General features: G+C 43.0%; 1 protein-coding gene across 2 annotated transcripts in view; it reads right to left on the bottom strand.

The window, feature by feature from the left end:
* Positions 1-26,526, bottom strand: part of MYO10 (myosin X) — a 434,555-nt gene that overhangs the window by 117,732 nt on the left and 290,297 nt on the right. For both annotated transcript variants that reach the window (XM_029590330.1, XM_029590331.1), the window contains exons 15-19: positions 24,942-25,034; positions 22,870-22,938; positions 22,591-22,673; positions 18,896-19,004; positions 16,634-16,714 (exon numbers count right to left, since the gene is read on the bottom strand). In XM_029590330.1, coding sequence (XP_029446190.1) covers positions 16,634-16,714; positions 18,896-19,004; positions 22,591-22,673; positions 22,870-22,938; positions 24,942-25,034 — 435 coding nt within the window. The remainder of the gene's footprint in view (positions 1-16,633; positions 16,715-18,895; positions 19,005-22,590; positions 22,674-22,869; positions 22,939-24,941; positions 25,035-26,526) is intronic.

Raw genomic sequence — 26,526 nt, 5'->3', positions numbered from 1 at the left:
CTGAAAAGAAGGTTCCGGCAGCAAGCCAAGATACGGGAGAGATTCTAGGTTCAACCCTAGTTTTGCGCAACTGAAGTAAACTGAACAAAACATATGCACACGAGAGAAAAGAGTAGGGGTTGGTTGTCATATGATCTGGGAGACATTGTAATCCGTGCTAGGTCTGCATTCATTCCAGCACCCTGAGGGGCTGTCTCAGACAGGGGAGGGGTGAGATCTTCATAAAAGAAACACTGTATTTGCTATTAAAGTGACACCGTACTCTCAAACCATTACTTTCTTCGCTTTTATAAACATCAGGCATATATTAAGTTACTTGGGAGATTGCTACATGGAAATAATTTGTTTCCTCTCTTTCTTCCTATATATCCAGACACCACTATCTGACGAGATTAAAAGGATTTTGCCATGCACGCCAGGTACATGATGAGGCCAAAGGCCAAGGGCTTTAAGCATCTGGGAAAGTGATTCCCAGCCCTCTCCTAGAGACACACCTCGCCAGTCGCGCTTTCAGGATATCCGTAATGAATATGCATGAGAGAGATTTGCATACATTGGAGACCCAGAGTATGCAAATCTATCTCATGCATATTTGTTGTGGCAATCCTGAAAACCTGATTAGTTAGATGTGCCTCCAAGAGAGGGTTGCGAAACTGATTTCTGGGAAATGCCTCAGAATCCTTTCTAGAATGGTTTTGGGAGGGAAAAAGAAAAAGTGCGCCGTGATTTGTCATGCATCATGTGTCCAAGGGTGCATCGTCAGGCAGCCAGCAATACAAGCGCGGCTTTAACTATGCCAGATGTCGTCACAATGAGCTCTAGGATTACAGATATATTTTTTTTTAATTTAAAAACATTTTAATTCTAATTTTGGACCCAGGGTGTTTTTCAGCAGACTCAGTTCAAGTGCAACAGTAGACCTCTTAAGCAAAGTTAAAGCTGAGCTGTCACTGCTTTCAGTCACATGAGCAAGTACACCACAGCACAGGCTCAAATCGGTCGCAGCCATGTCATACAATTCATTTCAAAGCTCCAGCTTTTCCACTGCACTTATTCATATGCTTTTCCCCATCCCCTTTATCTACTGGATCCTTTTAATGGCAACCCAAAGAGCAGGGGACTTCAGTCATCGCAAGGGCTCTCTCCCCCCCTCCCCAATCATGTCCCATTTTTAACACAATTTTCCGGGTTTTCAGAATTATGTAGTTACGGATTCTGATAAGAATCTCAACACACCAGCAGCATTGTTCAGTACAGCAGCCCTATTGACAAAGCCATTTCAGGGGGAAAAAAAAAATAGTTGTCTGCCTTAAAATGGACACCCCTGGCCACGGGCACCTGCAATAAGCCCTGCCAGAAGACCATGGGGCTACTCACAGTGCCATTTCTGAGACTGCGTGGAGTTTTTCAGCAGATGATGCTGTATTGGTGCTCCCAATATGTCTTCTCTGGCTTGCAGAAACTTTCCTTCAATTTAACAATCTTCAGCAATTAAAAAACCCCTTATACTTAATTCTGGCTTTTCCGAGCTCTCATATAGGTTCTATCATCGCATGTGAGTGCAAGACAGCTGGAAGGAAGCATTTATACATCTTGAATAGGTGTCACAAAATGTAAAACATACGCAAGAGAAAGTCTGACATGAAATAAAAATCCCCCAAAGTACCGAAGGCTTGGCAATGCATGCAAAATAAATTATATATACATAGTTACTGTACATAGACACAATTTAAGCAGAAGGTTTAATCCTGCAGATCTGGCAATAGTCCAAACATCATTGCATGTCTAATGGGGGTCAGGTAGCAAGGCATGACACAGGTTCTCAATATCAACCAAAAGGCAAAAAATGGACAAATTTCAGCTCAAGGCTCAGACTCTGCCCATGCATTTTAGCCAAAAAGGTTGAGAATGCCATATGGTCCATTTTTAAATATCACATTAATCTTACTCCTTGCTGAATTCTCCTTGTGTCCCCCTTTCCCTGGGCTCACAACGTACATGGCACAGTACATTGCATGGTTTGCAGCAGCCACCACTAGGTCTGCACAAGTCCAGTTAACCTCTCTACTGGCCATCAGCACACACTGCGCTTTTTATTGGTAGGTATCTGAGATCTCACTGGAAGGCAACAGATTCTTTTTCTGTAAGGTAAAGAATTTCCAGGAAACCTCTCTGCTTTCCCAAGACCTCTGCCCCACTGAAAAGAAAAACAAAACAGCAAAAGCAGAGCGGAGTGAAGCAACACGTGACTAGAACCACCAGCCACCTTCAGAAACACCACCGACTCAGGCCTGGCAGGAATCTGGAATTTGTAAGCCAGCAATTATAAACACAAAATGCAGAAATATGAATCCCAGAACACTTAGGGGAGGCAAAATAAAATAAAAAGCAAAGCAAAAATGGCAGAATTGCCTCAGACTGGTAGTCTGCAGTTACATGGCAGCTCCAGTTGAATCATTTTTGCCTGCCATGCATTTAGAAAAGCCAATAGATGCTGCTGAAGCTGGGAAGGGGGTGAAAAAGATGGTCCTTTTCATTCCCACATAAGCTTTCCAACTGTCCAGCTTCCTACCCAGAAAGCAACTCTGCAAACCAGCACACTCTGGCTGCACTTTCTCAGTCCAGTGGAGAGAAAGTGGGCTTGGCCACGCACACCCAGAAAACATGCTACTCACCCCTTCCCAAATTACACAAGTGGTCTCCTGAAAGATAGCTGGCACGGACCTGAGCTCCCTCCAGCCTGCTGACACATACACAGCGTTTTCCATGACAGGCAAAAGGATGCCACAGAAAGAGGAATACATTTGCTCTCAGAAGATTTTAGCACTAAGCACACAAGTCTAGATTCTGATCATTTTTGATAGTTACTGAAAATCAGGATTGCACTCGAGGCTTTAAGAATGCAGTCTTGGAAAAAGACGCACCAGTTATCCACTTAAATCTTTTCAGCGTGTCTCTTACTTTTTTTTTTTTTGGCCCACTACTTTCCTCTCGCGCTTTTGGGTTTTCAGCTCAATCAGAACCAGTCTCTATTGGGTAACAGCACCATGAGCCTTTGTTCACAATTACCTGGGTTTGGGTTTTATTTTTTAGGTGAAACAGGGTGTGTGGGGGTGGGGGGGGCGGGGAGCCTGGCAGTTTCCTCCTGTTCCGTTTTGGGCTTCCAGCTCAATCAGAATCTGAACCAAGATCCTATGGCTAATGAGCACTTGCAAAACTCCAAGGACATTTTCACTGATTTTACATCCACTCTTAGATCACCTAAGCCCAATCGGTCATCGCAGCAAAAAGTCCTCAGTTGGGGGCCGTAACACCAGGATCTCCTACTAAAGCTCTGAAATCAGGAGCCCTAAAATCTGGCCATCAGGTGCAGACATGGCACAAGGACTGGTGCCAGCTCCAGCTAAAGATCTAACCCACGAATCGAGCCCAAGCCTTACGGCCCCCAACCTTTTATAATCCCCATGCCACACCCCCATCATTGCAGGGACAGTCCCTTGACAGGGGTCCAGAAAGTGAGCATTCTGGGGTGAATTTTCAGATTTTTACATGTGGAGGCTATGCAAGTAAAATCAGTACAAGTGCATTTTCAGAAGAGCGGGCATACACACGTACTGTTGCTGCCACACAGAGAAGTACACATACAATTAGGGTGTTTTGAGGGCGTACCAAAACAGGGTTTGGAAGTACATGCACATAGATGCATTTTATAAAAAGAGTACACATACACGTCTGCTGGGGCAATGGGCAATAATTTAATCCTTTGTAGGTTTTTACCTGATTTGCCATGCTTGTGTATAAGTCTAGTCTTCTAAAAGCAATAAGTAAATATCTGGTTGGTTGCATTTTAGATTAAAATGTCGTGTTCGGACTGATCCATTGGAGAATGCTTGGAGCTATGCTTAGCTGAAACTGGAAAATATATTGAAACTGCAGTTTAGAATTGTCCTATGATGCCGAACACTCGCATCAAGATATTCCTTATGGAAACTGGCAGTGCAAGTGATAGGCAGTTCTTGCCTCCCCACCAGCAGAAGGCCTCAGTGAACTATCTGTTCAGTCCTTCCAGCCCTATGGCCCACACTTCCTACTGATAGCCATTTTGTTCTTGTTTCAACACATATTCCAGGTTTCCATTCTGTACTATTCCAGAGCTTAGTTCTACATTTCATGTTCCTATTTAGTCCTAGATTGCTTCATGTATCCAAGGTTTCCTGTTTGGTTGTAGTTTTCTTAGTGTATCCAGTCTTGCTGCAGTGAACCAAACTGCTTCTATGGGCACATGTGCCTGCAGGTCTTTCTGCAATGATCCTGCCCTACTTCTGTAGTCTTCTTCATATCTGCAGGCCTGGGTTATACATCACCTTATTGTGTGCCTTATATTTCCTGTTTTCCTGTCTAAGTTCTGCTGGCTGCCAGCACCTGGAAGCTCAACCCAACAGCAAGATGGACAATGCAGGCATAAGAGGACTGTCCTTGTTCCAATTAGAACCCAGTCTCTCCTGGTCTGCATGCAGGCCACTAGGAGCTGAGCAGACACCTTGCTGCTGAGTCTGCCTTTTCATTAAATAATTAAAATGCAAAAGTAGAAAATAATCAAGTTTCTTCATAAAGCTTGAGTTATCCAGATAAATGAAAAAGAAAATCAGAAACTCTGGTTTTTAAACAAAAGGAAAATTGGTTCTTCCCAGCTAATTTTTGTTCCTATAGTACCACAGATCAATCCAGACTCCTGGGTTTTGCCTCCCTTCCAGCAGATGGAGACAGAGAAAGTTTCGCAGACACTGCCACATAACCTGGTATGCCACCTGCAGTCACTCAGTATTGGAAAGTACCCAAGCCAAGATAGCAACACCACTATTACCAATAATGAATTAATATCCCTCTGAACGAGTAATGGGATGTGGAAATTTAGAACAGATAACCTTGCTCTCATTAAAATCATGGACTAAACAAAACCTGTGCCATTCTTCAAATTACAACAGATTGAGTGGATGCTCCAGATCTCCCTACCTCAACTGGGCAGGACTCTGGACTGATCTGTGGTACTACAGGAATGAAAATTAGCAGGTAAGAACCAATTTTCCTTTCCTTCTACATACCCAGATCAGCCCAGACTCCTGGGATGTATCAAAACTTCCGTAAACGGCGTGGGTCTGCGAGAGTCTTGCTCGTAGTACACTCACCAAAACTCATGGCCTCTGGGACCTGGACATCTAAACAATAATATCTGGCGAAAGTGTGCAATGACTTCCAAGTAGCTGTCCTACCTATCTCTTGTGGCGCGACCTGTTGACACCGTCCAGGAGGCCACCTGAGAACAAGTGGAATGAGCCCTCAACCCCTCTGGGATAGGACGACCCTGACATATGTATGCTAAACCTACAGCTTCCTTTAACCACTGCGCAATCATGGCTTTTGATGCCTTATGACCCTTTTTTGCACCACTCCATAGCACAAAAAGATTATCCAACAACCAAAAGCTATTAGTGACCTTAAGATACCAAAACAACGCATGCTTTAAATCCAAGAGTCGTAACTCTCTCGCATGAGGGGCTGTAGCATCCAAATCTTGAAAGGCTGGGAGCTCCACCAACTGACTTAAGTGAAACGACACCATCTTTGGCAGAAAAGAAGGAACCGCCCTCAACAAGACTCCAGAATCCATTATCCTCATAAAAGGACCCCTACATGACAAGGCGTGAAGTTCTGATATCCTTCTAGCAGAACAAATTGCCATCAAGAAAACCACCTTTAAAGTGAGATTTTCATAGTAGCCCTCCTAAGAGTCCTAAGAGACTCACATATACTCCTAAGGACTAAGTTAAGGATCCAAGAGGGGCGCAACTTCCGAACTGGAGGGTGCACATGCTTTACCCCTTAGAGAAAAAACATACCACATCCGGATGTGCAGCTAAAGCTGCTCCCTGCATCTTGCCTCAAAGATAGCCCAAAGCTGCCACCTGAACTCTGAGGGAATTAAAGGTCAAACCTTTTACCAACCCTCTTTGCAAAAAGGTCAGAATACATGCTACAGAAGCTTGCATGGGGTCAACTCCCTGCTCCACGCAGCAAGCCTCAAAAGCTCTCCAGACCCTCACATATGCCAACGAGATGGAAGTCTTTCTAGCCTGCAACAGAATAGAAATGACATCCTCAGAATATCCTCTCTCCCTTAAGCATTTCCTCTCAAAAGCCAAGCCACTAGACAAAAGCGAGCTGACTGATCTGAAAATATAGGATCTTGGTGCAGAAGCTTTGGCAGAGGAGCAAGCCGCAATGATCCGTCAACCACTAGGTTGATGAGATCTGCAAAGACCTCAGAGGCCACTCCAGAGCCACCAGAATTACATCTCCCAGATGAAGCTCCACATGCCGCAATATCTTGCCCACTAGCAGCCATGGCAGAAACACATACAGCAGAATGTTCCAAGGCCAAGGAGGAACCAAGGCATCGACTCCCCTCTGCCCTATATTCTCTTCTGTGACTGAAGAAACAGGGCGTCTTGGCATGTCACTGAGTTGCCATTAAGTCCATGTGGGTCTGCCCCATCTGCAACAGATGAGGCGCATTGCTTCCTCAGTCAACTCCAATTCTCCGGGATCCAGCTGTTTTTGGCTGAGATAATCTGTTTGCACACTGTTGGTCCTGCCTATGTGGGAAGCCGCTATCAACACCAAATGCTGCTCTGTCCAGCAGATCAGCTCCCGAGCTTCCTGAGACACTGCTCAACTCGTTACCTCCCTGCCGATTGATGTAACCCACTGTTGCATTGTCTGACAAGATCCTGGCTGGTTGCCGTGCAAGAGAGGTAGAAACGCATTCAGTGCCAACCGCACCACCCTAGTCTCTAAGCAACTTATAGACCACGAGGCTTCCTCTGCCAACCACTGGCCCAGCACCAACTGAGCTTGGCAGACAGCTCCCTGACCGGAGAGAATGGCATCTGTGGTTACCACCATCCACTCTGGAACCTCCAAGTCCACCCTGCAACACAAGTGGTCCCAACCAAGTCACACTTGCATGCACTTGTTTGTACTAATGGGAGCTTGCACACCTATGTGTGTGCCTATGCCTGCCTGTCCCTGTGTGTGGGAGCGAGAGAGATGGGCTTCGCGGACAAGAGCATATTAGCGAACATTATCTAGCATTACCTGGGTTGTCTAGTCAATAACAGCCTGTATTGTGAGTGCCTGTGCTTTTAAGTGTGGGTGTGTCTGCTTGTATCCGTACATCTGTGCGACAGTGCTTTGCAGAAGCAGCTTGTCTTTGCACATTGCACCTTTCTGGGCACTACCTGGTAGACATGAAACTGCCTGACACATGCCTTATTATGTATCTACCTATCTATGTATCTTAGCTAATAGACTGGCAGAAGTTATTCCAGAACTCATCCAGGAAGATCAATTGGGATTTATGCCAGGGACAATATATATATATATCTGAATATGATTAGACCCTTACTGGCTGATGAAGAAAGGTGCATTCAAGAGCAGGTAAACCTGAGCGTTTGGGTAAAGGCACCTTTATGCATTGGCCTGTCAGTGTCTAATCAGGATAGAGACATGATGGAAACAATCCAGAGGAAGGCAATCAAAATGGGGTAGGGTATGTTTCAGAAGACCTATGAGGAGAGACTGAAGGATCTAAATATGTATACCCTTGAGGAGAGGAATTGCAGGGGAGATAAGATACAGACCTTCAGATACCTGACAGGTATTTACAATGCACAAACTTCAAACCATTTGTTTGAAAGAAAAAACAGTAGAACTAGGAGTCATATGATGAAACTCTAGGGGGGACAATTCAGTATCAACATCAAGAAATATTTCTTCACAGAGTGGTGGATGCTTGAAATGCCCTCCCAGAAGAGGTGGTGAACATGAGTACAGTAAATGAATTCAAAAGGGCATGGGACAAACACTGCGGATCCCTAAAGGCTTGAGGTTGAAAAAGTAGAAAGAGGTAGTGTAAGATTTCTGCATGGGGTTGACCAGCATGGAGCAGCAGTTACTAACCTTCAGGCAGATTCAGTAAAGTCCGCGGGAGAGCAGGCAAATGCCCGCTCTCCCGGCGCGTGCACAGGCCCACTCGCCTGTGCGCGCGATACAGTATTTAAATAAGGCCCGGCGGTAGAAACGGGCAAAAGCAGTGGCAGCTGTCAGCGGGTTTGACAGCCGACGCTCAATTTTGCCGGCGGTTCGAGCCTGCTGACTGCCATGGGCTCGGAAACTGGGCGCCGGCAAAATTGAGCATCCGGTTTTCGACCCGACCGCCGCCGGCTGACTTCCAAACTTTTTTTTTTATTCTTCGGGACCTCAGACTTAATTTCTGCCGGCGCCGGGAAAGTGCACAGAAAAGCAGTAAAAACTGCTTTTCTGTGCACCCTCCGACTTAATATCATGGTGATATTAACGCCTACCTTTGGGTAGGCGCTAATTTCTGAAAGTAAAATGTGCGGCTTGGCTGCACATTTTACTTTCTGATTCGCGCTATTAGGTTCGGCAGGTTGGACGCACGTTTTCCCACCCCTTACTGAATAAGGGGTACTGTAAGGGCCTGCTTAACAAAGGCATGGGGTAACCTGCTTAACAAATGCATGGGGTAACCTGTATGGAGCAGCAGTTACTACCATAAGCAACTTGGCTGGGCAGACTGAGCCATTAAAAACTCTGAAAGTGGACAGTGCACTTTCAGAAGCAGTTTGGTAAACTGTTGGTCAGGCCTTTGAAAGCAATGTTTATAATGAGCTGCTCTGAGAGGATTTTAGGGGAGAACTGGCACCATCTATGAAAGCAGCTTGTATAGTGGTTATTCCAAAGGAGGCAAGAGATAAAACAGCTTGTGGATCCTATAGGATCCCTATTGAATGTGGATATAAAAGTTCTGGCGAAAATCTCAGCTGATAAGACTGGCAGAAGTTATGCCAGGGAGATACTCAGTGGACAACATTAGACGGGTGTTTAATTTGATCTGGGCTGCTCAAAAGGGATGAAACCTCCTCTGTTAGTAATAGAAGCTGAAAAAAAGTGTTTAATCACACTCACTATGCTATATTTAGGTTACTGAGGAAAGGAGGTTAAGAAGATAACTTCTGTACATGGAGATGCAGGCTGTATGAGGCTCCAGAATTTGGTCACCTTCAAACTGGGTTGGAGAATGAGACTAAGCTGCCCCCCCCTATTTCCATTACTCTTTATTCTAGCAATGGAGCCTTTCGCTAAAAGGATACGTAGGAACCGGAATAACAGTGGGAACAGAGTGGTTTAAGATTTCTTTATATGCTGATGATGCATAAGGAAATTCTATGGGCTTGTTGAAGCTTTAATGGTTGAATTTGAAGGGTATGGTAAAGTTGCAGGATGTAAATTGGATGAATAAAAATATGTCATGGCTTGGGTGGAGAGCAGTGGTAAAATGGAATGTTTTGCCTCAGCTATGTTACATTTTTCACACGGTGCCTAGTGAGGTACCAAAGGTTAATGCTTAATAAGATCCAAAAGAAATGTTTAGATTTTATTTGGATACAAATACCTCCAAGGGTTAAAAAAAAAAATACTGTGCTGGCCTAAAGGACTGGGAGGCCTGAGGGTATGCTAGGCAGAGAAGAATTATTTAGTTTCCCAGCTTTGAGCAGGGATAAACTGGCAGCCCAGGAAGTTTTATATGGGGCAAACTGAGTCAGTATCGTCTATGGGTGGGAAAAGGGGGGAAATATATAAGGTGCATATTAACTCATACTCCAGACATACATAAAGACTATGGAATTTAAAATATATATCTCTGGTTTCCTGGGGAAGATGTTTCCCAAAGCCCTTTAAGATACAATGGGGGATTCTTGCCAGGTCTAGGGTTAAGGGTCGTTCAAAGCTGGGAACGACAGGGACTATACTGCATAATATAAATAAATAAATAAATATAACTGAAATAAGGGGGAAGTGATGAGTTTTTCCCAGATGTGAAGGATAAACCATCCCTTGCCAAATGCTGATTTGCCTTTTTTTAAATTAGACATTCTTGATCATGCTGTAGGGAAACAAGTCTTTGAAGGTCTCTGCGCTCAGCCTTCATTTTGTAAGGGCCTTATATCTTATAAAAGTTTGTTTCCCTGGCAGGTGGGACACCAAGCAGTAAGAACCCTGGGATAGGGATGGCAGTTGCCTTACAGTGCACGGGGAGGATATTAGGTTGCAGGTAGGTTAAAGACTTAACCATAGAACTTCAAAATATTAGTGATAATCCTAAAATCCATGACTATTCTACTTTAACTTCTACATGGTTAACAAACTGTTCTAATATTGCACAAAAACTATGTCCACTAAAAACTAAAGAAATTAAACCCAAACAAATCGTGAATCCATGGTACAACAAAAATTAAAATTCAAAAGCAAAATTTAAAAAAGTTAGAGCTATTATGGAGAAAGAAAAAATCAGTCCAGACCTTAGCAGTTTATAGATCTTCCCTCCATCGATACAAAAAGATTATTGAAAAAGCAAAAAAAGATTTTTTTAAAAAAAAAGTTGGAGGTTTCAATGCATAATCCTAGAGAACTTTTTACTATTGTAAAAAATCTAACAAAATTACCCACTACTGTTGAAGGTCTATCCGAGAATAAATGCAACTAAGTCGCAACCTTTTTTAAAGAAAAAATTGTGCTGTTAATTCAGAACAATAATATCTGCTCTACTCAAGAAGTTTCTATGCCAACAAAACCAGATATCAATTGGTCCCAATTCGAATCTGTCTCTAGTTTAGAGATTGAATGTTATATCAAAAAACTAAATCCTGCAAAACACCCTCTGGACCCAATCCAAGTCTCCCACCTTAAATTAGTATCTGAAACCATAGCACCCATTATTACTAATATTGTCAATACATCATTAAATGAAGGCAATATCCCTGATATATTAAAAAATGCAATAGTTAAACCTATATTAAAAAAACCAACACTAGATAGCACACAACTAAATAATTACAGACCTATTTCAAATTTATCTTTCTTAGCAAAAATCTTAGAAAAGGTCGCCCAAAAACAACTTGACAGTTATTTAGAATCTAATTATATTTTGTTTCCCAATCAATTTGGATTTCAAAAAAATTTTAACACTGAAACGTTGCTTATTGCTCTTATGGACACTGTACTAAGAGGTTTTTGCATTGGAAAAAGTTATTTTAGTTTTGTTAGATTTGTCGTCGGCATTTGACACTGTTGACCATATTATCTTATTGAAACGACTAACTGAGATTGGGATAAAGGACACAGTTTTTAAATGGTTTTCTTCTTTTCTTTCTAACCGTTCATATCAAGTTAAAATCAATAATACTGTATCAGAAAAGGTGATTTTAACTACAGATGTTCCACAGGGGTCTACATTGTCTGCTACACTTTTTAATATTTATGTTTTACCAATCTGTCACTTTTTAAACGGTCTAGGATTGAAATTTTATGTGTATGCAGACTATATCCAATTTTTAGTACCTATAGAAACTTCTATTGCAGATACGCTAGCATTAATTAAAATATATATGTCATCTCTAAAAAAATTACTTCATCACCTTCACCTTATTTTAAATACAAAACAGAAATTTTATTCCTTGAACGAAAATGCCATTTTACTAGTATTCCTTCGTTGTCCTTCTCTGACACCGTAAAGATAAATCCTTGTTTTAACACTCGCAAGCTAGGCATTATTATTGACACCGAGTTCTCTTTTAAGAAACATATTTCTTTAAAGTTAAAAGACGGTTATTATAAATTACTCATGTTACGAAGATTAAAACCATTTTTAGAATTTACCGATTTTAGATCTGTTTTACAGTGTCTTATATTTGCAAATCTCGATTATTGCAATGCTTTACTTCTTGGATTGCCACAGTCTAGTATCCGTCCTTTACAAGTTCTGCAGAATGCTGCAGCACGGATTTTGACCCGACAGAGAAAATGTGACCACATTACACCAACTTTGATTAAACTGCACTGGCTTCCTGTTCAATACCGGATTCAGTATAAAGCAGCTTGCATAATTCATAATGTTATTTATGGCGAACACACTGAGTGGCTAAATACTTCAATATGTCTTCACGTACCTCAAAGAGACTTGCGATCGGCAGACAAAGGTCTTTTGTCAATACCTACTATCAAATCAGCTAGATTATCCCACGTAAGGGAGCGTATCATATCCATTGCAGGAACAAAATTATGGAATGCTTTACCTACCTCACTGAGACTTACAACCGAAAAAAAGCAATTTAAAGCTGATTTAAAAACTTGGCTGTTTAAATGCGCATTTGCAGAGTATGAATCAGCTAACCAGCCTGGTCAGAAATAAGCAATACACTATAAGCATGATCTATCTGCAAACCATCATGAGGAGTTACCCCTTGTTTATTTTATTTCTATCTAGTTTAATGTTTTATGTTAATGTTTTATGGCTATGTTTATTTGATTAATCTATGATTTTCTCTCTCAACAGCTAATTTATTCTTTTACCCTATATAGTTTTTAGCTGTTACTATTTATGAACATTTTATTTCTAATCTTGTTTTATCCTGTGTAAACCGATGTGAAGGCTTGTCCGATGTGTCCGTATATAAAAACCTAATAAACTAAACTAAAATGTATTTTCCGCCAAATTTGCCGACGTAAGATTTAAGTGTCCTACAGGTGGTATCTCACTCCCTCCCAATTACATACAAGGTCTGGTCAGATATCTGATAGATGTTGGAGAGGTGATGGCGAGGAAGGGAACCATGGGACATACCTGGTGGAGTTGTACTATTATACAACAACCTGTTAAAGTTACAGTTGATTGGGATCCAAAATCCTTTTTATTCAACTTTCCAATAGAAATAGCACCAAGCAGCATAATGCTGGAGATCAGGGGGGGAATCCAAGATGGCGCCCTGAAGGAGAGGAACGGAGGAGGTTCGCTTTCTGTGAACTTTCTTACCTGTTTTCTGGAATTCCATGGAATTATGCCGCCCACTGAACGCAAAGGAAAAATTAAGAGATTCTGCTTCCTCTACAGTTGGAACTATACAACAGAAAATTGAGAGTTTTATTTTACTGTTGAACCCGGAAACACCCCAGCCACGGAGCTAATGGCGTTTTCTGCTTCATTAACATCTGCGTCCTGGGGCGCCAATAATCCCCTCCCCTCCCTATAATGAAACATCGTTTGGAGATTACCAGCCCAGGGGAAATGTAACATCAAGATCTCTGTCGGCAGACATTGAGGAGGAGGAGAGACCATTAGTCAAATCAACGAGATTTGAAGTAAGTGGGAAATCTAATATCCTCCCCTATGGTCAAGGTCCCCCGGGTGGTGAGGAAGGACGCCATGAGGTGGCACAGACGTAGACTCCACGGGTACCTCCAGTGATCACGGAACTGTGAAAAGCCCTGGAGGTATAAGGTCAGCGAGTGGTGTCTCAGGGAAAATAATTGTAAAAGCTGCAAAAATCACCCTGGACTCAGTGTGGACAGCGATAATGTTGTTAGAGCAATCAATTACATCTTTAATATCAGCAGTGGTTGATAGAAACGCTCTCAGATGGTGGAACAGCAGGCTGGTCAGCATAAGGTTTAGCTGGAAGAAATGGATCTGAAAATGACTCAAGTACAAAAGGTTCAAGTTGGTTTCATACAACGGAACCCTTTACAGAAAAGGAAGTTGGAGAAGTTTGAAAATGAGATAAGATATTTGAATCTGAGGGTGTTAAATTTTCCCTAGAATCAATCTGTTACTCCATGTGATCAGTTCAGAAAATATCTGCAAGGAGTTTTAAAAATAGTCAGAAGCTATTCCACCCTTGGCAAAGATCTATTTTGTATCATTCAATAAGGAGGATTTGACATCACCTCGAGAACAGAATGGGAATGTAGAACCATCTTCATTGAATTTGACTGCTATATTGGAACAGCCATCTGGAGAGGAACAAGTGGTGAAACGTGGAACATTGCTTGTTAAAATTTATATTTCCCTCCGATAGGGCTTTAGTGCTTAAATTGTTTCTACGTAATAGACAGGCTGTGTATCACGGTCAAAAAATTTGGTTATTCCCAGATGTAGTTAAATGTATACAGCAGAGAAGGAAAGATTTCTTAAGTCTTGTGGCACAAGTAAGACAACTCGGTGCTCAAATTACCGTAAGATACACCTGTAAGTGTGTTATGAGATTTAATAATATTAAGTACATATATTATGAACCTTCTGACCTTAAGTCTTTTTTGGATGCAAAAGCTTTAATTGGGTCTACTACGAGCTGAGGGGTTATTGTAATAAATAAATGCACAAGTTAACCTCCTTATGTTTTTGTAATACATGCTACAAAAAAGCTCCTTTGAACTTAGGTTCCCCCATATTTCATAGCAAAAAGGATATTAAGTTTTGATTACTTTGTACCAAACTTTATGGTCTTAAACTAACTTTATGGTTAGGATATACCTTGAATGCTGTATTTAGAATAATATAGGTAGAGAATATTTGTTGTAATGTATACTTGATCTTAAAAGACTTTTATTTAGGATCATGTTTCCTATTAATATCCTTTGTTATTGATGTTTACTACTTTCATATATTGAAAAAAATCAATAAAGAATAAATTGCAATAAAAAAGAAAGAAATAGCACCAAGGAAATCAAACCAATTTATTGCGCAAGTCTTTAGCGGCTAGACATGGGATTATGGTGCAATGGAGGAATCCTGCTGCCCTCTGTCTGTTACATCTTTATAGAAGGCTTCTGGAAGCTTAACATATGGAAAACCTCATGGAGACTAGGAGGGACAGACTTGCTGCCTCTCAGACTATATGGAAGCCATTTGAACATTGGAAAGGCTTGCAGGATTTTCCTGACTGAAGTGGGGAGGGGCTTGCGTTCTACATTTCTATACTCGTTCATATCTGTTTATGATAAAAAAAAAAGCTGAAATGGCAATCTGTTAATGGAATAAGTTAATAAAAATTCAATTAAAAAAGAAACCAAACATGACAGCTTTCTCATCTATAATAATAAAAAATCCCCCACAACTTATTTAATCTAATCTAATGTAAGGGAATGCTGTATTACCCAAATAAGATTAGGGTTCATAGTCCGTAAACTGTACACACAGTACATAAACATAAACCATTTCAAAATGGTAAGCTAGATATCTTAAAGCTCACCTACGGTTCTCAAAAGCTCCAGAAAAGTGAGAGAGCGCAAATAAAGCGAGTTTCGGACAAGCCCATAAACAGGATCAAGGAAAGAGTCCCCTACTTCAGCCACAACCTGCATGGGCTGAAGAAAAATGCCCATCCAGCAGCTCTCAGTGGGCCCTCCATAATGGAACAAAGTCCAGATTTAGGCATGCAGACAGCAGGAGCTGCAGACTGGCAGGATCACATGGACTTCCCTGGATATCTGTAAGCAGCTCCATGTAAAGCTATGGGGTTGACCCATGGGGAGCTGAATGCTGCCTGCAGAACACTGACTAAGCCACCTGCAACTGTAAATAAAATCTTATTTTTCATTTTTAAGCATTTTTGTGAATAGTGTACTGATCAGACGACTTACAGCCAGCATAGAAAAGGCACAAATATGGACTTCTGCCCCTCAATGACTTCCGTACAGTTCTTCAAGCCACCATTCTATCCAAAATAGACTACTGTAATTCCCTTCTCTTTGGTCTACCTAAAGCCACAATTAAACCCCTTCAACTGCTTCAAAATGCTGCTGCCAGGATACTCACCAAGTCCTGCAAATTTGACCATTATCACCTCTATTTTCAAAGATCTGCACTGGCAACCCATCCACCATCGAATAACTTACAAAACCCTCCACTATCAGAACATGCACTGGATGAAAGACTTCATACATTACCACTCTTCCATTAGACCAACTAGATCAGCATACAAAGGTACCCTCCACACACATACACCTCAACTCCACTAAAGATCGTGCCTTATCCATTGCTGGCCTGTATGCTTGGAGTGCCATGCCCCCTGACCTCAGACCTGAACAGTGCACACAGAAATTAAAAAAAAAAAAAACTTGGCTATTCAAGCAAGCTTACCATTAACCCTCTCCCTCATTAAGCCCCCTCTGACTCTCTTATTTGAAACTGCAAGTTCTGTGATGCTTTCTAACTAAGGTTAACTCGCTATCCTAGAAAAGTTTAATATGCTATCCTAGATGTATAAAGTTCTGTTATCACTATCGTTATACTGTTGTTAACGTCTACTAGTAACTACTCCCTTTACCAGCCTTGATCCTCAAGTTCTCCTGCCTTTCCTCCTTTATTTCACATTTTACTCCCAGTTCCTCGCATCCCTGTTATATGTAACTATTATTCTTTTCCATGTTACCCTTGTTATATGTAAACCGGTATGTCGTCTCCTGATGAATGTCAGTCAAGAAAAACCTTAAATAAATAAAATAAAAATAAACAAACTTCTTTATATAGCGCCTGCTTTTGATTTTGGAATACTTTTTAACAGAAGTATCTTGCCTTGGATATACAATCTTCAGTCCTTTAGAGGCATGATGAAGAGTAATACCATCACCCACACTGGAGATCAAATTAAAACCATGAAGAGCAGCGAGAGACCTTGTTTGGGAAAATGGTCCAAATGCATTGGCAGACACTCACCTTCCGCATGTTTGGCTTGATGCAGCGGATGAAGAAAGGATTAGATGAGCTTAATGTTGACATTAAGGAATGCAACGAGTCCTAGAATAAACAAAAATAAACATAAGCTCATTTTCCATCTCATGTTTCCGACTTCTCAAAGCTTGCCTGTCCTCATACCACCCCCTTAGCCAGAGAATGACACAGCTCCTGCAGCACCATCTGCTGGCAGAGGCAGGCAATGACAGCATAAGGCGCTCTCTTAACATTTGGACTGGAGGGGAGGGCAGCTGCCAGAATCTTGCACAAGGCAATTGTGTCTTGGTACACGTGTGCTCGCTTCACCATGCTTCCTTATAATTTGTCGTCTCCTTAAGATAGGCATCCATTCAACCCAGTGCCATATGCCAGGGGTTTAGAACGATGCGATTCACACCTTGGCCCTCTGGAACTTGCTGCATCATGGCTCACACCAGGTCCTGGCGGCTGCTTTCTGAGGAAAACGGAGCCAGTGCTGCCTTTAACAACTAACTCCACCTCTTCTCCTCTCCCTATCTTCCCCCGCCCCCCCATCCCCTAATGTGTTCTGATACTGAGGGCCACCCCCACCCAAGCAGCTTCTCCCATTTTGCATGGGCAAGAAAATAAGATTAGTATAAACCTTGATTTCTCAATTTGGAAGGCAAACAAGGGTCAAAGGTCATCTGGGAGAAAAATGTCAGCCCTCCAAATTCTCCCGTTAAATCTTGCTGGAACAAACCTTCAGCATATTTACTATTGCTATTCTGCCTTTTCCGCAAAGTTGGTCTCGAGGTGGATTACAATAAATTTTCAATTTACACAGTTCACAATGAAAACCTGGGGCTTTGTGCAACACGTTAAGAGTTCAGATCTCCTGGAAATAGTACTCAGAAGGGGCTCTCGCATGCAGTTCTGGTCACTGTTACAGTGCAGCTTTCCTTACGAGGACTGCTCGCAGTATGACAAGAGGCCTAGCAACCCTTCCCGCTGACCCCAGCCTTTCCCCCTTTGGAAGGAAATCTCTACACTGGGAAGTGCCTTCTGTATGGCCCTTGCAATAAAATATCCAGGTTGATTACTGCTTGCTCTAAGGCTTGGTGGACATTTTTGCCATGTTTGGCTGGTGCACCGTGGCAGCATCAAAGAGCAGGGGTGATTTTCTGCCAGGTCACAGACCTGCAAACTTTTGAATTTCCTTCTTTTTCCCTGCTGAGAAAAAGTGAAACGTGGAGTACTGTCACTGCCCACTAGGGATGTGCAGAGGAGCCGTATAAGTTTCATATGGCATTCGTATTCGTCGGGGCCAGATACATTGTATCCTTTCAAAGGGGCCCCCGATCCGTTGATACGTGCCATTCTTATTCGTTTCCCTTTTCAATTAACTACAACCCCCCACCCTCCTAACCCCCCCACAGACTTGCCTAAATTCCCTGGTGGTCCAGCAGCAGGGGGGGTGTCCCGGAGCGTCTCCTGCCCTCCCTCCGTCGGCTGCCGGCGCCATCTTGTGCTGATACAATGTGACAGGGGCCGACCAATGGCAGCGGTAGCCCCTGTGACATAGTAAGGGCAAAGGCTATCGGTGCCATTTTGAATACCGAGGCTGGAGTGCAGGAGATTGCTCCCGGACCCCCGCTGGACCACCAGGGACTTTTGGCAAGTCTTGCACGATAGCCTTTGCCCTCACTATGTCACAGCGGCTGACGATTGGTGCCATTTTGATTATTGGCAGCCGATGGCCCGAGTGCAGGAGGTAGCTCCCAGACCCCTGCTGGACTTTTGGCAAGTCTTGTGGGGGTCAGGAGGGTCCCCCAAGACTTGCCAAAAGTCCCTGGTGGTCCAGCAGGGGTCCGGGAGCTACCTCCTGCACTCGGGGGTCAGGAGGGGGGGGGAGGTTGTTTAAAATTGTCATTTCGATGGCCGAATGATTCGGCCGTGATTCGTTGTATTCGTGGGAAATCGCAATACGTTTCGCGATGCAACGAATACAATGAATCCAGCCATATACACTGCCGATTCATGATACATTGCAAACGAATGCACACCCCTACTGCCCACTGACTATCTTTTCTTTAAGAAAATGACAACTGGTTAATAGAACATGGAAGATGTCCTTTCAGGGACTGGAAGCAGACTACTAGCTGATAAAGCAACAAGATGGTGGCTAAAAGATGCCATTAGCACTGAGAAGAACAGTTTGTCATTGTTTACGATGCTTGCCATGCCGTCTGCGTGGCAGGGCAACTGCTGGCGAGGGAAGCTTGCCTTAAACTGCAGGCTGACTGTGGGCTTGCGGTGTTTACTGCCACACTTCAGTGTATCCTGGCCACCAAGACTTGAAATGTGTTCGAACAGGTCGTAGATAAAATCCAGCCTGAAAGAGGCAAAAAAGAAAACCTGAAGCCAGCCAGCAAGGGACAGAAATCAAATTACTACCTCAGCGACAGATATAAGCTTAAATCAAAACAAAAATTGTATTTTATTTAGGAATAAGCTCTGCTCTGACACTCCCAGCTGACGTGCAAACCCAGAAAGGTATTAAAATGCAGCTCACAGAACAAAAACCCCTGGAAGGAGCACAGAAGGAACGCACTGGTCCCAGATTTGCTGAAAAAAATCTATTTTATATAGGGGAATGAACAGCCTAGCAGTCAGAACACTGGGCTGTGAACCAGGGAAACCAGGATTCAAATCCCACTTCTTCCACTGACACTCCTTGTGACCTTGGGCAAATCACTTTATCTCCTACTGCTTTTGTAGATCCCATTGGTCCTGAGTCCATCAGGCTACACGCTAGGAAATGGAGAAATTACTTACCTGATAATTTTGTTTTCCTTCGTGTAGTCAGATGGACTCAGGACCAATGGGTTATATGCTCCCCTGCCAGCAGATGGAGACTGAGTTAGATTTCAAAGCTGACATCACCTTAGATACACCCCTGCAGTGAACTCAGCCCTTCAGTATGCTCATCAAAAACCATTGTGAACATACTGTTGAAAAAACGTGATTAAAACGTGATTAAAGACAGATAACCGTAACTGTTCTCAACCAAACGCTGAATACCAGCAAGATTATAGATGCCCTGGGATTGGGCGATAGCTTACTCGTAACTTCTTGGAATAGATATTCTTTTTCACCATTCTTGTGCAGCCTTGGGCAGGATGCTGAGTTCATCTGTCTACACTAAGGAAAACGAAATTATCAGGTAAGTAATTTCTCCATTTCATAGCGTGTAGCAGATGGACTCAGGACCAATGGGATGTATAAAAGCTACTCCTGGTCGGGGCGGGAGGCTGCCCGCGGTCCAGTTAGCACCACCCTTGCAAAGGCTGCGTTCTCTCGGGCCTGAACGTCCAGACGATAAAACTTGGAGAAGGTGTGTAAGGAGGACCACGTCACCACCTAGCAGATGTTGGCGGGAGACAGCAATCTAGCTTCCGCCCAGGATACTGGCTGAGCCCTAGTGGAGTGAGCTTTAATCTGAAAGGGTAATTGCTTTCCTGCCTCTATATAGGCTCCCGTGACCATCTCCTTGATCCAGTGAGCTATGGTGGCCCGTGAAGCTGGTTCGCCCGGTCTCCTTCCACTGTGAAGAACAAAACAAGTGGTCTATTTTGCACACCTGTTCTGAAACTTCCAGATACCGCACCAAAAGTCTACTTTCGTTTAAATGGCGGAGGCGGCTGTACTCTTTTGTGACCTTGTGCCTATCTAGGGATGGCAACGAAATGGACTGATAAATGAAACTCCGAGACTACCTTGGGCAAGAAGGATGGAACGGTACGAAATTGTAATGCTCCCGGAGGTATGGTTCCCTACATGATAATGCCTGTAGTTCAGAGATACGATGAGCCGAGCATATCTCCACCAGGAACAACATTTTCAGGGTTAATAAGCGCAAAGAAAGACTGCTCGGTGGTCAAAAGGAAGGCCCTGCCAAAAACTCCAAAACTAGATTAAAATTCTACAAGGGAACCGCCCACTGTAGGGGTGGCCGGAGGTGTTTTACCCCTTTCAGAAAAGGGGTCACGTCCGGATGCGTCGACAGGTGGGTTTTCCTCTCCCATGGAAGACCCAGCCCCGGGATTACTCAGATCCGGGGTACTTCCAGTAAGGTTGTGGCTGACCCATCCTCAGAGTGGGAGGATCTGGGCTTAGTAAAGTCTGGGGAGGCCAGCTCTCCCTGGGCCTCCTCACAATGCTGGCATAAGTAAGAATCAAGGTCAGATTGTGCAGCCCTAATATGATAGGCAGCACAGAGAGAAAGGTGCTTATGTTTCTTTGCTGCCGGAGCCATTAGGGACGATAACAGCGTGCTCAGCCGGCTTGCGCTTAATTTTGTGCAGACAAGTTTTAGGCACCTGCATGGGCTGTGGCATGGCGCGCGCACAGCCCATGCTCTCGGCTTTATGTCAATTCTGTGCTTAGAGGAATGCGTGCTGCGTTGAGCACATGCGCACAATGTTACGCGCACAGCACATGCGCAGAGCTGGCACGCACTCCGCATACTGACGCGCTATGGAGGGCAATAGAAAGCGCATAAAAATGCCCAAGATGGCACCGGTGTGGCCTACCACACGGTGTGCCTACTGAGCCTATAGAGGGGCCTAGCCCACTGGGGGGGGGGGCCGCTCAACCCACTCGGAAGCCCATTTCCCCTTACCCCAACGGGATCAGGAACAACCATGGTACAGCGTGCCGAGCAGACCAGTCTTACTGAAACCCCTCCAATGTCTCTGAATGGGAAAATTCCTTTTTTTTTTTTTTTTTTTAAGCTTATCTGGGCTTAGTGCTTACCAGCTCAGTACATAGAAATCACCTCAGATCTTGGAAATCACCTCAGAATTCTCAACTGGGGACGGGAGCTTTAGGTATCACCGCAAAAAAGTGGGGCTCAGTCTTTCTCCAATTTAAAAATATAATTTCTTCTTCCAAAGGGTACAGCGATCCCAATAGGGAAAGCATGTCCACATCTGCTAGGAGACTGAGAGGGCAGAGGTCACTGCAGGGGTGTATCTAAGGTGATGTCAGCTTTGAAACCTGACTCCGTCTCCATCTGCTAGCAGAGGAGAATATAACCCATTGGTCCTGAGTCCATCTGGCTACATGCTAGGAAAAGCCAGTCTAGATATATATATTTGCTTTTATTTCGAGAGAGGGAGCACACTGTATAGTACCATTGTACGACTGCACTATTCTACCCTTGCAAAACACTTCTGCACTGCCTTTTGCTCAGAAATATTGTGTTCTAATATTCCTCTATGAGACATCGTAGATTTTATTGTCACTTGGTTACAATGCCTCTCCAGCAGAATGCTCACAATCTAAACTTGAGCATGTGGTATCAAAGAGTTGAACCTGGATCTCCACATAGACAACTAGGGTGGCAACTAGGCCAAGACTGTAGCAGCAGAAACAGGAACTGCATCGCTGACATGTGTCACTGGCTACGGATGCGACAAATGTAGGCTCACAAGAAATCCCTGCAAGAAATCCACTCATTCTATATAGGATTGCTGAATTCTCACCACAGACAATAATGGGGAATACGTGTAAACAGGAAAGTCTACAAAACACTGCAGAAATCCACTGAAAATGCATTACGACTCCATTAGATTTTCCCATACACTTCTGGAAAAACAAGGAGAGAGTCCCCAGAAGATCTACAGCAGCCAAACTGCCAAAATTCAACTTGCTCTGCATTTTAAAATGAGAAAAAATCCTGCACGTCTCCGATACTGGTCAAACAGTTAGTCGTATGTCAAAATCCCTAATCCGCGAATCTGGCAACAAGGATATGCTAAGTACTTCCATATTACTGACCCAGGATATAAACAGTCAATGGCAGCAGTCTCGGGATTTTACCACAAGTCATTCCATTGCCCACACATGTATCATGTGTGGCCGACTGCAGTACCAGCAACATGCTGCCGGCTCTTCTGTAGGCCGCTTCCACCTACCTGCTGTCTCGTAACAGATTCAGCAGGTCATCTCTGAAGGTGTCTCTGTTCTTTTCTAAGATTCCTCGGACATCGTAAAGGACCTAGGTAAAGGAAAAAAAAAAAGATGGGTGGCAGAGAGTTTCACACAGCGCATCCCCTCCCTCACCGCCCTTGAGGAAGTGCCAGCAGGACAGAATGCGTCAGAGAAAGGGCACAAAAACAGTCTGGCTCACAGTCGCACATCCGCAATACGCCCCGTTTGGAAGAACATCAGCAAGAGATCAGATTAAGGATTACCTCTCCCGCATAGTGTTTCACTCCAAAATTGTGAACAGCAACTCGGGGTTTCACATAAAAATGGTTGTTCTGTTAAAAAAAAAAAGAAAGAAAGAAAAGAGAACAAAAAACTATATGAAATCAAAATTCTGAATATTTGAATACAATCAGGCAGTGTTGCCTGAGCAATGTCATCCGAGTAACTGTTGAATAAATCATGAAATATCTCTGCAAAAAAATTAAAAAATAAAAATTCACACCATTTCTCCATTTGTAGCAAGATTCTTTTTTTTTTTAATATATTTTTTTAACTCTTTAGTTATAGAATTTTCAACATACTTACAAGCATAAATTTGAATGGTAGAGGAAAAGAAGATAGAAATTAAACATTACGACTTTATACAGGAAAAACAATCCTAGATCTTACAAATCCTATAGTCCACAAAAGGGGGATCTAATTACACAATTCAAAGAAAACATAAGAAATAAAAGGAAATAGCAATGGAACATCAGCAGGGGACATTACAGCAAGGGTACTCGAAGGAATAAGGAGGTAAATCAGAAGAAAGAGGACCCTCCATCGTAGATTGCAGAATCACTTTATCACTAAGAAACATTGATAACAGAAGAATTAAAAGAAAAAACCATGAGGCACCTTTACATTTAAACAAGACATTTGCAAGGAATTTTAGGAAAAATAAGGCCCCAATCTGTAGAACTCTAGATCTTATAAGAAGAAACTGTTTTACTTTTCTTTTGGGTTTGCTTAGAAACATCAGGAAATATACAAACATTAAGATGAAAAAAAAAAAAAGATCTAAACAATGTTTAAAATACAAAGGCAGTACCCAGTCCCAGGGTCAGGCTCCAAAACAAATGTAAGCAGCATAGTAGCTGCTTCAGTCAAAGCAGAATCTGTTTCCAATAACTGAGAAATATCAAGATGAGAAGGAAGCAAGGGATCCATATTCTGGGAGCCCCCTGGAACTTCTTGCCCCCTTTTTAGTAGAAGGAAAATATTAAGATTCTATGTAAACCAGCATGATGTGACTTGTTCATGAATGCCGGTATATTAAAAAACCTAAATAAATAAATAAAGATTCTGGAAATGGGGGGCACTGCTTTGTTCGGGAACCTTCAGAATCTCAGGCATTTCTTAAACACATCTTTTTGCTGTAAACTGTGGAAGTTTAGGAAAATTATTAAATCTAAAGTTCTTTCTGCGGTTTATATTTTCCATTTTGTATTGCAAACTCTGATTTTCTTTAAGTACAATGTCTTGGCTATTTTTTAAATCCTGAATTTTGGATTTGGCAACATCCAGAGTTTGTGTAACTGAGGAATTGGAAGTTTCCAAAAGAGTTAACCTTCTCTCAGAGTACGGTTCTTTATCCACAAGGATTTTTTTTTAATTGAGACGTAATCAAGGCCCTGAGGGTTTCTATTGTGTCCCAAATAGTATCTAGTGTTATATGCTTAGGGCCGGATTTTAAAAAGGTTAAGCGTGTAACCCCGGAGGATTTACGCGCGCACCGGGCCTATTTTCAAAAGCCCCGGGGCTTTACTAAAGGGGCGCTCCAGAGGCCTCCGACACAGCGGCCATTTGCCTCCAGGCAGGCACAAAAGGTACAATAAGAATTTGGAGGGGGGTGGCTCGGCGTGCACAATGGTGCATCCCCTTGTGCGCGCCGACCCCCGATTTTATAACATGCGCGCGCATGTTATAAAATCGGGCGTACACGTGTGCGTGCCAGGTAGCGCGCACGCACATGTACGCCCTCATGCAACTTTTAAAATCTACCCCTTAGGTTTTACCAAAACAAATTGGGATTTGAGGAGCAAGATTTAATAATGTGGTATCTCTGAGCGATAACCATTACTACTACCAAACTCTCAATTTTCTTTTTTTTTTTTTTTTTTTAAGTTCCATGATGGAATCTGTTTTTTGGACATACAAATGACCTGAACCCATGCTAGCAGACAGCACACGTTTGAGAATGCATTTTCCAGCCCCTACCCCACTCCCAGACATTTTCTGCATGAGTAAAGGACCCTAGACTGGAGTGCAGGTCCCAGAGTGCAGCGCTACTTACCGCATGCTGCTTGTGGAGCTTTTCTAGCAAGGTGCTGTCTGTGGCCTGGGGAAAGTGGCTCTCTTCGTTGATGAGGGCTAGCAAACCAAGTTTCTACATTGGAAACAGAAAACCCCCAGGGGGGGGGGGGGGGGGGCAAGTCAAAAGCTGCATTGATCCATCCAATTCATATTCTTCCCAGCTTGCAGAGATAACCTGTGCACTCTCCTTTCCCTTCAGGAAGGTGGCAAAGTGTACACATTTTGGCAAGAGTAAGAGTAAGGCTGCACTCCCTCTAGAAAACACATCACCAATTGCAGATTATTAAAGACTTCTTTCCTTACAGGATTGTTTGGCACCCCCTTGAGTAGGTTGTCTTATAGACGAAACGTGAAACAAGTGCAGCTGTACTAAGAAATAAATTGGATACTAGACCAGTAAATGAGTCCTGTAATCGCTATGCCATAGGAAACGGTGATTTTAGAAAAACCATCTGTCAGAGCAGCGCTGGAGGTGCCGGAAGTGAGGCAGAGGGTCCCTAGCTCCCGGCAGAAAAGACAAAGGTATCAGCAGTGATGGGGTGCAGGAGCTAGCCTTTTTTTCTTGTATGTTGGTAGGTGCGAGGGAAGAGAAGAGGGGGGGTGGGAATGCAGGCTGAGCTCCTTTTAAAGGTTTAATCAGGACAGTATTCAGCTCCCAATACTGGACAAATCCTGACTTTTTGTTTTATAGGTTTAGGGGGTGGGGTGTTTTAGATTATGTAGCACTCTTATGCTTTGGGGTGGGGGGGAAAGGGGATGGCCCAGCTTATTTGGTCTTTGTACATGACAGAGCTACTTAGCTGGTTAAGTAGCACATTATTCAGCCACATAAGGCAGTATTACATGAAAATATAACCGGTTAGGTCTTTAGTTATCCAGCTATAATTAGCCGCATAACTTTAAGCTGGTATATTCAGTGGGACATTTCTCCTGCTGAATATAAGAGACAAATTATCTGGCTAATTTTTCCACTAACTGGCCTACGAATATGGACAGTTTCCTCTAATGGGTAAATAAACAGAAATCCAAGGCAGTACCCTTATATATCTTCCTAACCCATGGCGTTAAACAAAATACTCAGTTTTACATAATGGGGCAAGTCCGAAAGCTTGCCATGAAGTATATTAAAAAAAACCAAAAAAACAAACAACCCAAAAAACTCACAGGAGCACAAATATATGATTCAACCATAATCAGCCACTGTATAAATATCCACAATCCAATCCCCAGCCCACCCTCACTCAACCAACTACATTAACAATTGATTACCAGGCAAATTAAGTCCCCCCCCCCCCCAACATATACCACAATTTGTGATCATTTAAACAACATCCACATAAATCAAGAAACCATAGCGCCCTACCACCTGGTGGCCACCTAATATGTAGCGTATCTACTTTGTGGACAATGTGTTTCTCTTCTTGCTGTTTTGGCAATGGATCAAAAACTCTATGGTCATTGCTACTGGACCCCTGAGAACTTTGACATATTTGATGGTAAAGGTAGGGGGGGGATTTCTTAGAAGTATCTTATTAAAAACTGATGGGAAATCTATGTCCATGGGG

This window comes from Rhinatrema bivittatum, chromosome 2, assembly GCF_901001135.1.
Source record: "Rhinatrema bivittatum chromosome 2, aRhiBiv1.1, whole genome shotgun sequence".
In the NCBI taxonomy this organism is placed as follows: Eukaryota; Metazoa; Chordata; class Amphibia; order Gymnophiona; family Rhinatrematidae; genus Rhinatrema; species Rhinatrema bivittatum.
The sequence above is the reverse complement of the archived record's forward strand: the minus strand, read 5'-3'. Positions and strand labels throughout refer to the sequence as shown.